The 13,694-nt window shown below is 42.0% G+C and overlaps 1 protein-coding gene across 3 annotated transcripts in view; it reads left to right on the top strand.

Annotated features, from left to right (window-relative positions):
• The window catches only part of prmt3 (protein arginine methyltransferase 3), a 114,478-nt gene that overhangs the window by 50,691 nt on the left and 50,093 nt on the right, over positions 1-13,694 (top strand). For all 3 annotated transcript variants that reach the window (XM_046346500.1, XM_046346498.1, XM_046346499.1), the window contains exons 12-13: positions 9,381-9,568; positions 10,673-10,759. In XM_046346500.1, the coding sequence (XP_046202456.1) occupies positions 9,381-9,568; positions 10,673-10,759 (275 nt within the window). The remainder of the gene's footprint in view (positions 1-9,380; positions 9,569-10,672; positions 10,760-13,694) is intronic.

Genomic DNA, 13,694 nt, shown 5'->3' on the forward strand with positions numbered 1-13,694 from the left:
AGACACTCATCACATAGCTGTCACCATCCATTCAGAGTCTTCCTGTTTCTGACACAACACAACTAATGTTATCACAACAGAACTAGCCTACTAGTAAGTCTAGCTAACATAAGCGAACAAATTAAATACGCATAAAATTACACTTATACTTGTTTACTTGACTTTTATACTCTCTAAATGGACTTTTTCAAATATTTTACTATTTATTTTTACTATTTATTTTACTAATATTTTACCGACAAACTGCAGTAGGGAGGTAAAGCCGAAGTGGAATCCATCACTTCCGTTGTTTGGCTGTGCCCATAGCAACGTTTGAAAATGAGGTGGATAGCTTGTATTATTGATCATGGGGAGTGGAGTATGTTAATTTGCTAATATGCGCTATTCTGCGATCAGAGAGGTGCGGGGGTTTACCTTAATCGACATCTATGTCTTCGGCGCCCAGGGAACAGTGGGTTAACTGCCGTGCTCAGGGGCAGAACGACCTTTCGGTTACTGGTAGTCAGACAGAACAGTCTGTGCAAGGTTTCTTCTGTCACTGTATGATTGTCTTCTTTGTCGCATGAATAAATGAGAGCATGTGCTGGCGTGTGTGTGCGTGCGTGCTGGCGGAGAGACCGTGTCAGGGGAATACACGAAGTGCAGGATAATAATTAATTATTAAGTGCCATAACATCTTATATGAGGATTGTCAAAAAAACACAACTTCAAATTAGCACCACAACAACGAACTTAACCTTTGCCGAGTGTTTCCCTTAGCAGGCCATTGTCTGCTTTTTTGGCAGATATAAAAATGACAATTATTAAAACATTGCCGGACACGTCTCTCAATGTATGACAATTGCCTGCTTGTCTTGGTCTTGCACTCTCACTAGCGAACAGTATCAAGTAGGTCCAACCCGCGACTGTTCACGCACTAACTAAGTCTGACATACACAGTTGTATGGACAAAAGTGAGCTCGTTGCTGCCTGGATATGTATCTCCTTCTGTTCTCCCATGTACACACACTTTTTACATTTACAGTACGTTTTTCTACGCTGAGAAGGCGTTATGCTTCTTCTGGCATTCCTGTCATGCGCACCGGTAAGGTGATATGCCTTTCTTGGTTGATCTTTTCCAGCAACGCAGTAGTACTAGAACACGAGAAAGTAAGTGAGCTGTATATAGGATCAGTTCCAGTGCCACTGCCAATACCATATTTACAATGTGCAGGGATGCTGGAGTGGCAGGGTTAGATACAGTATGTAATAGGGGTAAGGTAACCAGGCATCAGGATATATTATAAACAGAGTAGCAGCAGCGAATATGATGATTGTACTGTGAGTGTGTGCTTGTGTTGAGTCAGAATAAATGTGTGTGTGTGTGTGTGTGTGTGTGTGTGTGTGTGTGTGTGTGTGTGTGTGTGTGTGTGTGTGTGTGTGTGTGTGTGTGTGTGTGTGTGTGTGTGTGTGTGTGTGTGTGTGTGTGTGTGTGTGTGTGTGTCAGTGTGAGTATGTAAAATGTTCCTAGATTGAGTGTGCATGGGAGTGCATTGTTGTATAAAATAGAAGGGTCAGTGTAGACATTTTGTTAGCTATTTAGCAGTCTTATGGCTTGGGGCTAGAAGCTGTTCAGGAGCCTGTTGGTGTCAGACTTGATGCTCCGGTACTGCTTGCCGTGTGGAAGCAGTGAAAACAGTCTATGGCTTAGTTGGCTGGAGACTTGAACACCTTTCCGGGTCTTTCTTTTTTGCCGTCCTACCCAACTACATACTACTGTTTTCCTGTCACATTTCCTTTCTTTTTAAAAGAATGTGCATGTATCCATGTTTAGCACCAAAGCAATCCTCGTCCATGGATTTCACAATGAGTTCGACAGTAGACAGCAGTTGTTGCAATAAAGACATTCAGCTGTCCGTAACTTCCCGCCAGTCAGGTGTGTGTGTGTGTGTGTGTGTGTGTGTGTGTGTGTGTGTGTGTGTGTGTGTGTGTGTGTGTGTGTGTGTGTGTGTGTGTGTGTGTGTGTGTCATGTACAGTCTACTCTTCGATATTGTGTTTGTGACAGTAGGTTATTCTGTGACAACTTTGAAGTGGTTATATCTTTCTTAATTTCTAGCACTTAAGCATATGGCTGTAATGTCCCTCCATGAGGGGGGGGACAGCCATGGCCCCAAGTACTTCAGCCTCTGCCAAATCACCAAGCCGATTAACCAGTCAGATGAACTCATTTTTAGATGTTTAACGTTTACAAAACACATTAAGACTAATGTTTAGTGTTCATTTCAAATTCATGGTTTAATGTTTATAGAATAAATTCAGATGGGGTTTAATGTCTTCGTATAACCAGAGCCTGGTTTGGCTCTGTGGCTGTGTCGAGGTGAATTACTCCCTTGATTTAATTCTGAGTTGCAGTAATGTTTTTTTTTTTATACTTAAAAAAGGGATTCTTCATAAAGCATGTTTTGTATTTTTTGTCCCAGTCATAAACATGAGTCACAAACCAGGTCAGTATTGACAAAGTGTAAAAAGTAGGATAGAGCGGCCATAAAGGTCTGGTATTTGATGGATATACTCGTTACTGGTGCTTTATGAAATGGATGACGAGTCTCGCAGCAACAAAGTCTCTTATAATGGGGTTTCAATCCGAGAGGGAAATTCATGTTTCATACTGTTAGGGTAATGTTTTCAAGAACTTCCTTGCCTCCTTTCCACTTTTATAACTTCGATGAGAAATTGGTCAGCATATGGTAAGCTAAATATGGTATCAAGTAATCAAATCTAGTAAAATTGTTTACTGTTGTGCCTGCCTCGTAAACTGATGTACACTACTGAATATATATATATATATATACAGTGCCTTGCGAAAGTATTCGGCCCCCTTGAACTTTGCAACCTTTTGCCACATTTCAGGCTTCAAACATAAAGATATAAAACTGTATTTTTTTGTGAAGAATCAACGACAAGTGGGACACAATCATGAAGTGGAACGACATTTATTGGATATTTCAAACTTTTTTAACAAATCAAAAACTGAAAAATTGGGCGTGCAAAATTATTCAGACCCCCTTTACTTTCAGTGCAGCAAACTCTCCAGAAGTTCAGTGAGGATCTCTGAATGATCCAATGTTGACCTAAATGACTAATGATGATAAATACAATCCACCTGTGTGTAATCAAGTCTCCGTAATAAATGCACCTGCACTGTGATAGTCTCAGAGGTCCGTTAAAAGCGCAGAGAGCATCATGAATAACAAGGAACACACCAGGCAGGTCCGAGACTCTGTTGTGAAGAAGTGTAAAGCCGGATTTGGATACAAAAATATTTCCCAAGCTTTAAACATCCCAAGGAGCACCGTGCAAGCGATAATATTGAAATGGAAGGAGTATCAGACCACTGCAAATCTACCAAGACCTGGCCGTCCCTCTAAACTTTCAGCTCATACAGGGAGAAGACTGATCAGCAATGCAGCCACGAGGCCCATGATCACTCTGGATGAACTGCAGAGATCTACAGCTGAGGTGGGAGACTCTGTCCATAGGACAACAATCAGTCGTATATTGCACAAATCTGGCCTTTAAGGAAGAGTGGCAAGAAGAAAGCCATTTCTTAAAGATATCCATAAAAAGTGTCGTTTAAAGTTTGCCACAAGCCACCTGGGAGACACACCAAACATGTGGAAGAAGGTGCTCTGATCAGATGAAACCAAAATGTTTTTGGAACTTTTTGGCAACAATGCAAAACGTTGTGTTTGGCGTAAAAGCAACACAGCTCATCACCCTGAACACACCATCCCCACTGTCAAACATGGTGGTGGCAGCATCATGGTTTGGGCCTGCTTTTCTTCAGCAGGGACAGGGAAGATGGTTAAAATTGATGGGAAGATGGATGGAGCCAAATACAGGACCATTCTGGAAGAAAACCTGATGGAGTCTGCAAAAGACCTGAGACTGGGACGGAGATTTGTCTTCCAACAAGACAATGATCCAAAACATAAAGCAACATCTACAATGGAATGGTTCAAAAATAAACATATCCAGGTGTTAGAATGGCCAAGTCAAAGTCCAGACCTGGAAAGAACTGAAAACTGCTGTTCACAAACGCTCTCCATCCAACCCCACTGAGCTCGAGCTGTATTGCAAGGAGGAATGGGAAAAAATGTCAGTCTCTCGATGTGCAAAATTGATAGACATTCCCCAAGCGACTTACAGCTGTAATCGCAGCAAAAGGTGACGCTACAAAGTATTAACTTAAGGGGGTTGAATAATTTTGCACGCCCAATTTTTCAGTTTTTGATTTGTTAAAAAAGTTTGAAATATCCAATAAATGTCGTTCCACTTCATGATTGTGTCCCACTTGTTGTTGTTTCTTCACAAAAAAATACAGTTTTATATCTTTATGTTTGAAGCCTGAAATGTGGCAAAAGGTCGCAAAGTTCAAGGGGGCCGACCGAATACTTTCGCAAGGCACTGTGTGTGTGTGTATATATATATATATGTATGTATATGTATATGTATATACATATGTATATGTATGTGTGTATATATATACACACACACACACACACACACACACACACACACACACACACACACACACACACACACACACACACACACACACACACACACTACTTTTCAAAAGTTTGGGGTCACTTAGAAATGTCCTTGTTTTTGAAATAGAAGCTAATATGTTTTCAATTAAAACAACATCAAATTGATTAGAAATACATTTTGACTTTGTTAATGTTGAAAATGACTATTGTAGCTGGAAACAGCAGATTGTTTTAGGGAATATCTACGTAGGCGTACAGAGGCCCATTATCAGCAACCATCACTCCTGTGACCTAATGGCACATTGTGTTAGCTAATCCAAGTTTATCATTTTAAAAGGCTAATTGATCATAAGAAAACCCTTTTGTAATTATGTTAGCAAAGCTGAAAACTGTTGTCCTGATTAAAGAAGCAACAAACTGGCCTTCTTTAGACTAGTTGAGTATCTGGAGCGTCAGCGTTTGTGGGTTCGATTACAGGCTCAAAATGGCCATAAACAAAGAACATTCTTCTGAAACTCGTCAGTCTATTCTTGTTCTGAGAAATGAAGGCTGTTCCATGGGGGAATTTTCAAGGAACTGAAGATATCATACAACGCTGTTTCTAACTCCCTTCACAGAACAGCGCAAACTGGCTATAACCAGAGTCGAAAGAGTGGGAGGCCCAAGTGCACAACTGAGCAAGAGGAAGGATCTGCCCCTTTCTTTACAATTTTTGCCTAAAATGACATACCCAAATCTAACTGCTGTAACTCAGGCATCAAGGATATGCATGTTCTTGATATCATTTGAAAGAAAATACTTTTAAGTAGAGGTCGACCGATTTAATCTGAATGGCCGATTAATTAGGGCCGATTTCAATTTTTCATAACAATCAGAAATCTGTATTTTTGGACACCGATTTGGCCGATATTTAAAAAAAAATATTTTTTTACACCTTTATTTAACGAGGCAAGTCAGTTATGAACACATTCTTACTTTCAATGACGGCCTAGAAACGGTGAGTTAACTGCCATGTTCAGGGGCAGAACGACAGATTTTTACCTTGTCAGCCTCGGGGATTCGTTTTTGCAACCTTAAGGTTACTAGTCCAACGCTCTAACCACCTGCCATACATTGCACTCCACGAGGAGCCTGCGTGGCAGGCTTGACTACCTGTTACGCAAGGGCAGCAAGAAGCCAAGATAAGTTGCAAGCTAGCAATAAACATATAAAAACAATCAATCTTCACATAATCACTAGTTAACTACACATGGCTGATGATATTACTAGTTTATCTAGCGTATTCTGCGTTGCATGTAATCGATGTGGTGCCTGTTCATTTCTCATCGAATCACAGCCTACTTCGCCAAACGGGTGATGATTTAGCACTGATTACAGCAGTGTATGTGCAAAGTTTTAGACTGATCCAATGAACCATTGTATTTCTGTTCAAAATTTTGTGTCACGACTGACCAAATGTGCCTAATTTGTTTATTATTAACTTTTCATGTTCAAACAATAGCATGGTATTCTTTCACTGTAATAGCTACCTTAAATTGGACAGTGAAGTTAGATTAACAAGAATTTGAAGCTTTCTGCCAATATCAGATATGTCTATGTGCTGGGAAATGTTCTTGTTACTTACAACCTCATGCTAATCGCATTAGCCTACGTTAGCGCAACCGTCCCGTGGAAGGGACACCGATCCCGAATAAGTTTTCTAAACAGGTCAACATTCCAATAGCCGCGGGGCCAGATAGATTACCAGGACATGTACTCAAGGCATGCGCGGACCAACTGGCAAGTGTCTTCACTTGGATTTTCAAGCTCTCCCTGACCGAGTTTGTAATACCTACGTGTTTCAAACAAACCACCATAGTACCTGTGCCCAATTAAGCGAAGGTAAGCTGCTTAAATGATAACCCCCCCGGTAGCACTCACGTCGGTAGCCATAACGTTCTTTGAAAGGCTGGTCATGGCTCACATCAACACTACCGTGGCGTAAACCCTAGACCCACTCAAATTCGCATACCGCCCCAACACATCCAGAGATGATGCATTCTCAATCGCACTCCACACTGTCCTTTCCTACCTGGACAAAAGGAACACCTATGTGAGAATGCTGTTCATTGACTACAGATCAGCGTTCAACACCATAGTGCCCACAAAGCTCATCACTAAGCCTAGGAACCTGGGACTAAACGCCTCCCTCTGCAACTGGATCCTGGACTTCCTGACTGCCCACTCCCAGGTGGTAAAGGTACGCAACAACACATCTGCCAAGCTGATCCTCAACATTGGGGCCCCTCTTCCCCTCCTATACTCCCTGTTCACCCATGACTGTGTGGCCAAGCACGACTCCCAACACCATCATTAAGTTGGCTGATGACACAACAGTGGTAGGCCTGATCACCGACAACGACGAGACAGCCTATAGGGAGGTCATCAGAGACCTGGCCGTGTGGTGCCAGGACAACAACCTCTTCCTCAACATGAGCAAGACAGGAGCTGATTGTGGAAAAGGCGGGCCGTACAGGCCCCAATTAACATCGACGGGGCTCTAGTGGAGCGGTTCGAGCGTTTCAAGTTCCTTGGTGTCCATATCGCCAACGAACTATAATGGTCCAAACACACCAAGAAAGTCTTGAAGAGGGCACGACAACACCTTTTTCCCCCTCAGGAGACTGAAAAGATTTGGCATGGGTCCCGAGATCCTCAAAACGTTCTACAGCTGCACCATCAATAGCATCCTGATCGGTTGCATCACTGCCTGGTGTGGCAACTGCTGACCGTAACGCGCTACAGAGGGTGGTGCGTACGGCCCAGTACATCACTGGGGCCAAGCTTACTGACATCCAGGACCAATATACTATTTTGTGTCTGAGGAAGGCCCAAAGATTTGTCAGACTACCTCTAAGCCATAAGACTGCTGAACAATTAATCAAATGGCCACCTGGACTGTTTACATTGACCCACCCCCCTTTTTGTTTTTATACTGCTGCTACTCCCTGTCACGCCCTGACCTGAGATATCTCTGTTTTCTTTATATTTTGGTTAGGTCAGGGTGTGACTCTGATATGGTTCCCAATCAGAGGCAGCTGTCGTTGTCTCTGATTGGGGATCATATTTAGGTAGCCATTTCCCTTTGGTGTTTGTGGGATCTTGTCTATGTGTAGTTGCCTGTCAGCACTCGTTTTCATAGCTTCACGTTTCATTTTGTTATTTTGTTAGTTTGTTCAGTGTTCATTCTTTAAATAAAGAAGAATGTACGCATACCACGCTGCGCCTTGGTCCGATCCATACGACGAACGTGACACTCCCTGTTTATTATCTATGCATAGTCACTTTACAAATGATCTGGATTAACCTAACCTGTAATTATTTTTTTACTTTAGTTTATTTAGTACATATTTTCTTAACTCTATTTCTTGAATTGCATTGTTGGTTAAGGGCTTGTAAGTTAGCATTTCACAGTAAGGTCCATACAAACAAATAACATTTAATTTAAATGTCCCGATAATGCACACAACTGCAGTGTTGATAGCAAGTCAGGAATTCAGATTCAGCTGTGGAATCAGGGGGAAAAGGCGTCCAACTCAAAGCCAGACTCCTCAGAACTCTTAATTCATATATAAGTGACAGTCGCCCAGTGTCTGACCAATATAAATGTGCCTTTAGCTTTCTGTCATGTTTGATCACACACTGTGGTGGTCATCTCCACCGTAGATTTCAGACACAAGCCTCAGTCTATCTTGCATGCTACTTACTAAAACTACATACTGTGTACTGATAGTGCTACATACTATTTAGAATGTACTGTTTGGTAAAATATATGCAGTATGCAACAAATATCAACATACTAGGCTCAACCATATTGAGAATGCGCAATTGCTTTATTTTTAGCCATTTGTTCGTTTTGGTACGGCCTGTCCCCTTATATGATTGTCAGCTGTTGTCAAACACATGTTGGTCTGAAAATATGATTTTCTTCCTCAATGCGATGCAGCAAATTCGTACTATATTAAAAGACGAAATGAGTATGGCATCCTGGCATTTTAAAGTGTAAAACATTTTTGAAACGTTGTGTACCCAAACAACCTACTATTTAGTATGCAAGCACGGGTATCCGGACTTGGCCATATATCTCCACCCTCCCTAATAGGGATGGGCACGGTTAATTGAATATCAGGAGTGATTGTTTTATTTTCAAGCTAATTTTCTATCTCATGGGCTATGGCTTATGGGTTGCGTTTTACATGAAAAGGCATTTTACTATCATAGCGCATTTTCCCCACTTCAAATAGCAATTAGCCTGGTACAGGTACGAACCAACAGAGGGTCCACAACACAAGAAACAGATCAATGCAAATCACTCAGTTCTATGATGGCGACAGCAGACTTATCTTTCATTGTTACTGTTAGCCTAGTCTACTGTTAGTTAAAAACTACAGATATAACACCCTGAAAACAACTGCACAATGTCTGCTGTTGTGGCATTTTTTACATTTTATTTTAGCTTTATTTTACTAGGCAAGTCAGTTAAGAACAAATTCTTATTTTCAATGACAGCCTAGGAACGGTGGGTTAACTGCCTGAGGGGCAGAACGACAGATTTGTACCTTGTCAGCTCGGGGATTTGAACTTGCAACCTTTCGGTTACTAGTTCTACGCTCTAAGGCTAGTGATGTGATTGGTGATGAGAGTAGACGTTATAAATATTTGTATATATTTATTTATATTTCCGAATTGAAAAAAAATCATGATATTCGAATAGTGAAATAATTTCAAATGCATATCCCTATCCCATATCCCCTATCACTCTTCTCCTCTTATGTTCAGTCTTTCCATACATCTTACTCTCTTTTTAGTCTACCCTGATCGTTGCACCATCAGCCTGGCGGCAGTGGGCGACACGGAGAAGCACCAGGACCGCATTGCATTCTGGGATGACGTATACGGGTTCAAGATGGCGTGCATGAAGAGGGCCGTGGTGCCAGAGGCCGTGGTGCAGGTCCTCAAACCAGACACACTCATCTCTAAACCTGCAGTCATACAGGTATATACACACTCAAGGTATAGAGAAAGGAAAAAGGTTACAGAAATAGAGTGGGTGTAGAGGGTGAGGGAAAGAGGGAAAGAGAGTTAGTCGGAGAGAGAGAGGTCCCTGGAGGCAGGTTGTTGTTGTGTGTGGCAGTGCTCTAGTGCTGGGTGATTGATAAGTCTAATCCTTGTTTAAGTTCCTCTTTAGGAAACTTCATTACTCTGTCCCCCCTGCAGATGGAGAGTCACTCACTGAGCTGATGGAGAAAACACACACACACACCACAGAGAGACTACACATACACAAACATGGCAGGGAGAGTACAACACACACACATTACAAGTACAATCATCCTCACAGATCCTGCACTTACATACACCATATACACACACATTGCATTTCCTAATGGACTTTCTATATCACACACACAAATGAGAGCATGGATACCTTTTTTAAAACCATTTTTTACATATTCTCTGTCTTTTCCATGGACGCTCCTTCCTCTACCCATCCTCTATTTTGTGAAGTAGCATGTTCTTTTCCATGTCTCTCCCATGATGAACGAGCGGAGCAAGTGAAATAATATAATTTGAATCCTCTAATCGATAATTTCTCCCCTTTAGTGAAAAATGGACAGCTCCCCCTTGGCCCAAATTGCATGGATTTCCATCCATTGCCTCACTCTGATACGATCCAATAACATTCCATTAAGGATGGTCGGAACGGCGTAAAATTAAGAGCGTGTCTCTCAGGGAATTGCAAATCCCTGTTCAAACAGTTATTGCTTTTTTCCTCTCAGAATGTTAAGGAATGTGCTTTAGAAGGTGAAATTGAAAAGGGGTATAAAACCGTCCCTAGTTGTTGTACTTTTTTAGGTATGTAAGTCCTTTGTTGGGGACTCTAACCTCTTGTTTTGGCAAGTATTCGGTTTTTGGTGAATTGTACTCAAGAACAGGGGAAAAGCAGTCACCTTTAGTACAAGTGCTTAGTTGTCTTGTATCGCTGATACTTCACTGTTCTTCTGTTTCTTGCTTGATAAGACCAAAAGCGTGTTATAATTTCCTGGTTTGTTGTGAAAGTGTGTGCATTGATCTTTTGTTTGTGGACTCCTCTCCTCAGGGGATCGATTGTAATGCAGTGTCTCTCTCTGAGCTGGAGTTTGCATCAGACTTCTGCCTAAAGATAACAGACAGCACGGACTGCACGGTGAGTCGTGCGCACACACACACACACACACACCTAACTCAATCTTCTGAGTTAATCAAGGCAGTCAGCGGTGAGGATTGATCACAGGTGTGGTGATAAATGGGGCCAGCTAATTGGCTAGGAAGGGTGAGGTGGGTGGTACACCAGTGTGATGGATAGACAATCCTCCTGATCCCCAGGTGTGGCTGACTACATGCATCACATGTGAAGAGCGTTTGTCACACAAGGGAGACCTTGTTACATATGCGGTGTGTTCCTTCTGTACCTTAAATATAAACATGTAATGCATATTTAATCTTTATGTTAAATATGCACATTTTGGTGCCTTCTCCAATTACTAATCAGGTCAAAACTCTACAGTGGGGTGGTGGTGGATTTGCGTCATGTTCAATATGGCACAACTTGGCATTTTCCAGCAGAAATTGAGTGTTCTTATAGGACAAGTTCAGGTATTGCCTCCCCATTTAGAAGCGTTCTGTGCCATTTCATGCCTACTGGGAACTGCTTTCTCTTATCTGTCTCTTATCCCGAGTACAAACCACTGTCATGTGCCCTTGAGCAAGGCACTTAAACCCAAAATTGCTCTACATCGAGGTGTGCTGAAATGTGGCTGACCCTGAGCCTCTCAACGTGCTTTGTGTGTATGGGGTTGTTGGGGGGCAGAATAAAAATAAACATTATAACCAAAAGGAGTATCCAAATAAAGAATCTAACACACCTGATAAACCTGGACTGATATTGATAACCATGGTATAGTTGATTCTTTTGAAGCATTTTACATATTTTCCGTAACCAATCTTAGGCACTAGGCAGGGGGTGGATGATAGTTCACTCTGTACGGTGAACTGTCATCCACCTATCATCTAGTCTATTCTGTACTGTGCTGGCAGGCACTCACACGGCGGCTCTTTGTCTACCCCTCCTCTGGGAAGCTCACAGACTGATCGGCATAGGGCTCTGGTCAAACGCAGTGCACTATGAAGGGAACAGGGTGCCATTTGCGAAGCAACACACAGAGAAAAAGAACAGAGAGCAGAAATAGCCCTGGTGGACTCCGGCAAGTGATTTGTCTTTGGTGGCCCATTGTATTTCTGAGAGCATTGTGCAGTGTCTCTCTCCACTATTTCAAAAGTTAATCAATAGCTGGTTATTATCTGCTTCTGCTATTGGTCGGCCCCGTGGATCTAATGGAATTTGTAAACATTTTCTTCTTTTCTCGGCCACATAATTGAACATATCCACCTTTTTTATTTGTTCCTTTTCTTGGAATGTGGATGACCTGTTCTAGGTTTAGAGCCTAGTGCAATGAGAAAAGTGAAACAAAAAAGTATATGATTGAGCTAAAAACAGTCATTTAAATCAATGTTTTTAGTTATTTTGTGTTAATTATCTTGTATTAAAAAACAAATTGCAATGTAATTTTTCCTTCAAATCTGTGTAAGTGACTGAGCATTTGACTGAAAATGTGACCATTAACAGAATCTCTGGTGGCAGGTGTTAAGGGTGGCCCTTGGATGTCTGTGTTTGACCAGTATTTCAAAGGAGTATTGTGGATAGTGGGCAGACTGCGGGAGTTGGAAGAAATTTTCCATAGACACTGGCCAGTTTCGTGTTTTCCACCTTATGGGTTAATGTTAGGATTTTAGAGGCGCCTAATCTTAGATCTTTGCCTATTGGTAACTTCTGCCCTGCGCGTGGACCACGTGTGAGGGAGAGAATGTGTGTGTGGGTGTGTATGATGGAGCTCCTGCTTTTGTTCTCCTGTCGACAGTCCATTCATCAGCGATGCCTGCCTAACCTTGCATTAAATGAACAGCACAACCCCTGCGTCTGCGCCGCGCACACAGAAGACAAATACCCCCCCCCCCCCTCTCTCCCTCCTTCTGCCCCCCCTTTTTACTCTATCACTCCTCCTTTCCTCGCACGTGTAGGCTGTGAAAACCTATGTCGAAAAGCATGGGTTGTGCTTGAAAGGTTTTGCATTGTTTTGTAGTCAGAAAGACTATCTCAAGGGGTTGTCTTGTTTTTATGTATTTTTAAACTGCAGGTTTTTCATTCAGTCTTGTGGTTCAATATCTATGCACTAGTCTATAGTCCAGATACAATCAATTTATTTTCCCCTTGGTGAGATAAAATAGTCCTTATTGATCTTTTTAAGACTAGTTACTTTAGACTAGTGGTTAAGACTTTTATTACTACAAAGCCATTTTCTGATAATATCCACTTGAGATCACTGCCCTGGTTGCTGTGAATTGTGGGGGGAAAATGAACACAAGAAGTTACAAACTATCCCTCACTTCAAAAGCCTCATAAAGATCTGGGTTGGTTCTAACACAAGTGTCTCTCACTGCTGAAGAGGTTGGAAGAAACTCACTTTTGCTTGATTCGTCTTTCAACTGCTCTCCATCAAATTTAAATCGTATAGAAAAAGTGGCTTTCAAGTCAGACAGAAGGCGCTCTCTGAAATTTCAGGGTTGTTTTGGAGCACATTACGAGCAAAATCATTAAACTCATCTCTGGTTATTTGTCAGCATCGCTAGTTGTACACCAGGTGACTGTCACACCAAACACCTTACCCCCTGGGTGCAGCCCCCATAATGTAACCCCATGCGTGTTACTGAGTTTACAGTCGCCCCTGCTGTGTCCCTTTTGTAATGAGGAAGTCCTGTCTGATTTCACACGGAGTATCTACTATTGCTTTTACATAACTGTGATACAGGCAACAGTGTCAGACTGAATTCTTGACAGGGGTTGCTTATGGGTAGTACTCCAAAAGGAGCTGTAAGGGGAGACGGATCAATGAAAGTGTCATATACACTGAGTGTACGAAGCATTAGAAACACTTTCTTATATTGAGTTGCACCCTCTTTTGCCCTCAGAACATCCTCAATTCATCTGGGCATAGTCTCTACAAGGTGTTGAAAGCATTCAATAG

Source organism: Oncorhynchus gorbuscha, linkage group LG04, assembly GCF_021184085.1.
Source record: "Oncorhynchus gorbuscha isolate QuinsamMale2020 ecotype Even-year linkage group LG04, OgorEven_v1.0, whole genome shotgun sequence".
In the NCBI taxonomy this organism is placed as follows: Eukaryota; Metazoa; Chordata; class Actinopteri; order Salmoniformes; family Salmonidae; genus Oncorhynchus; species Oncorhynchus gorbuscha.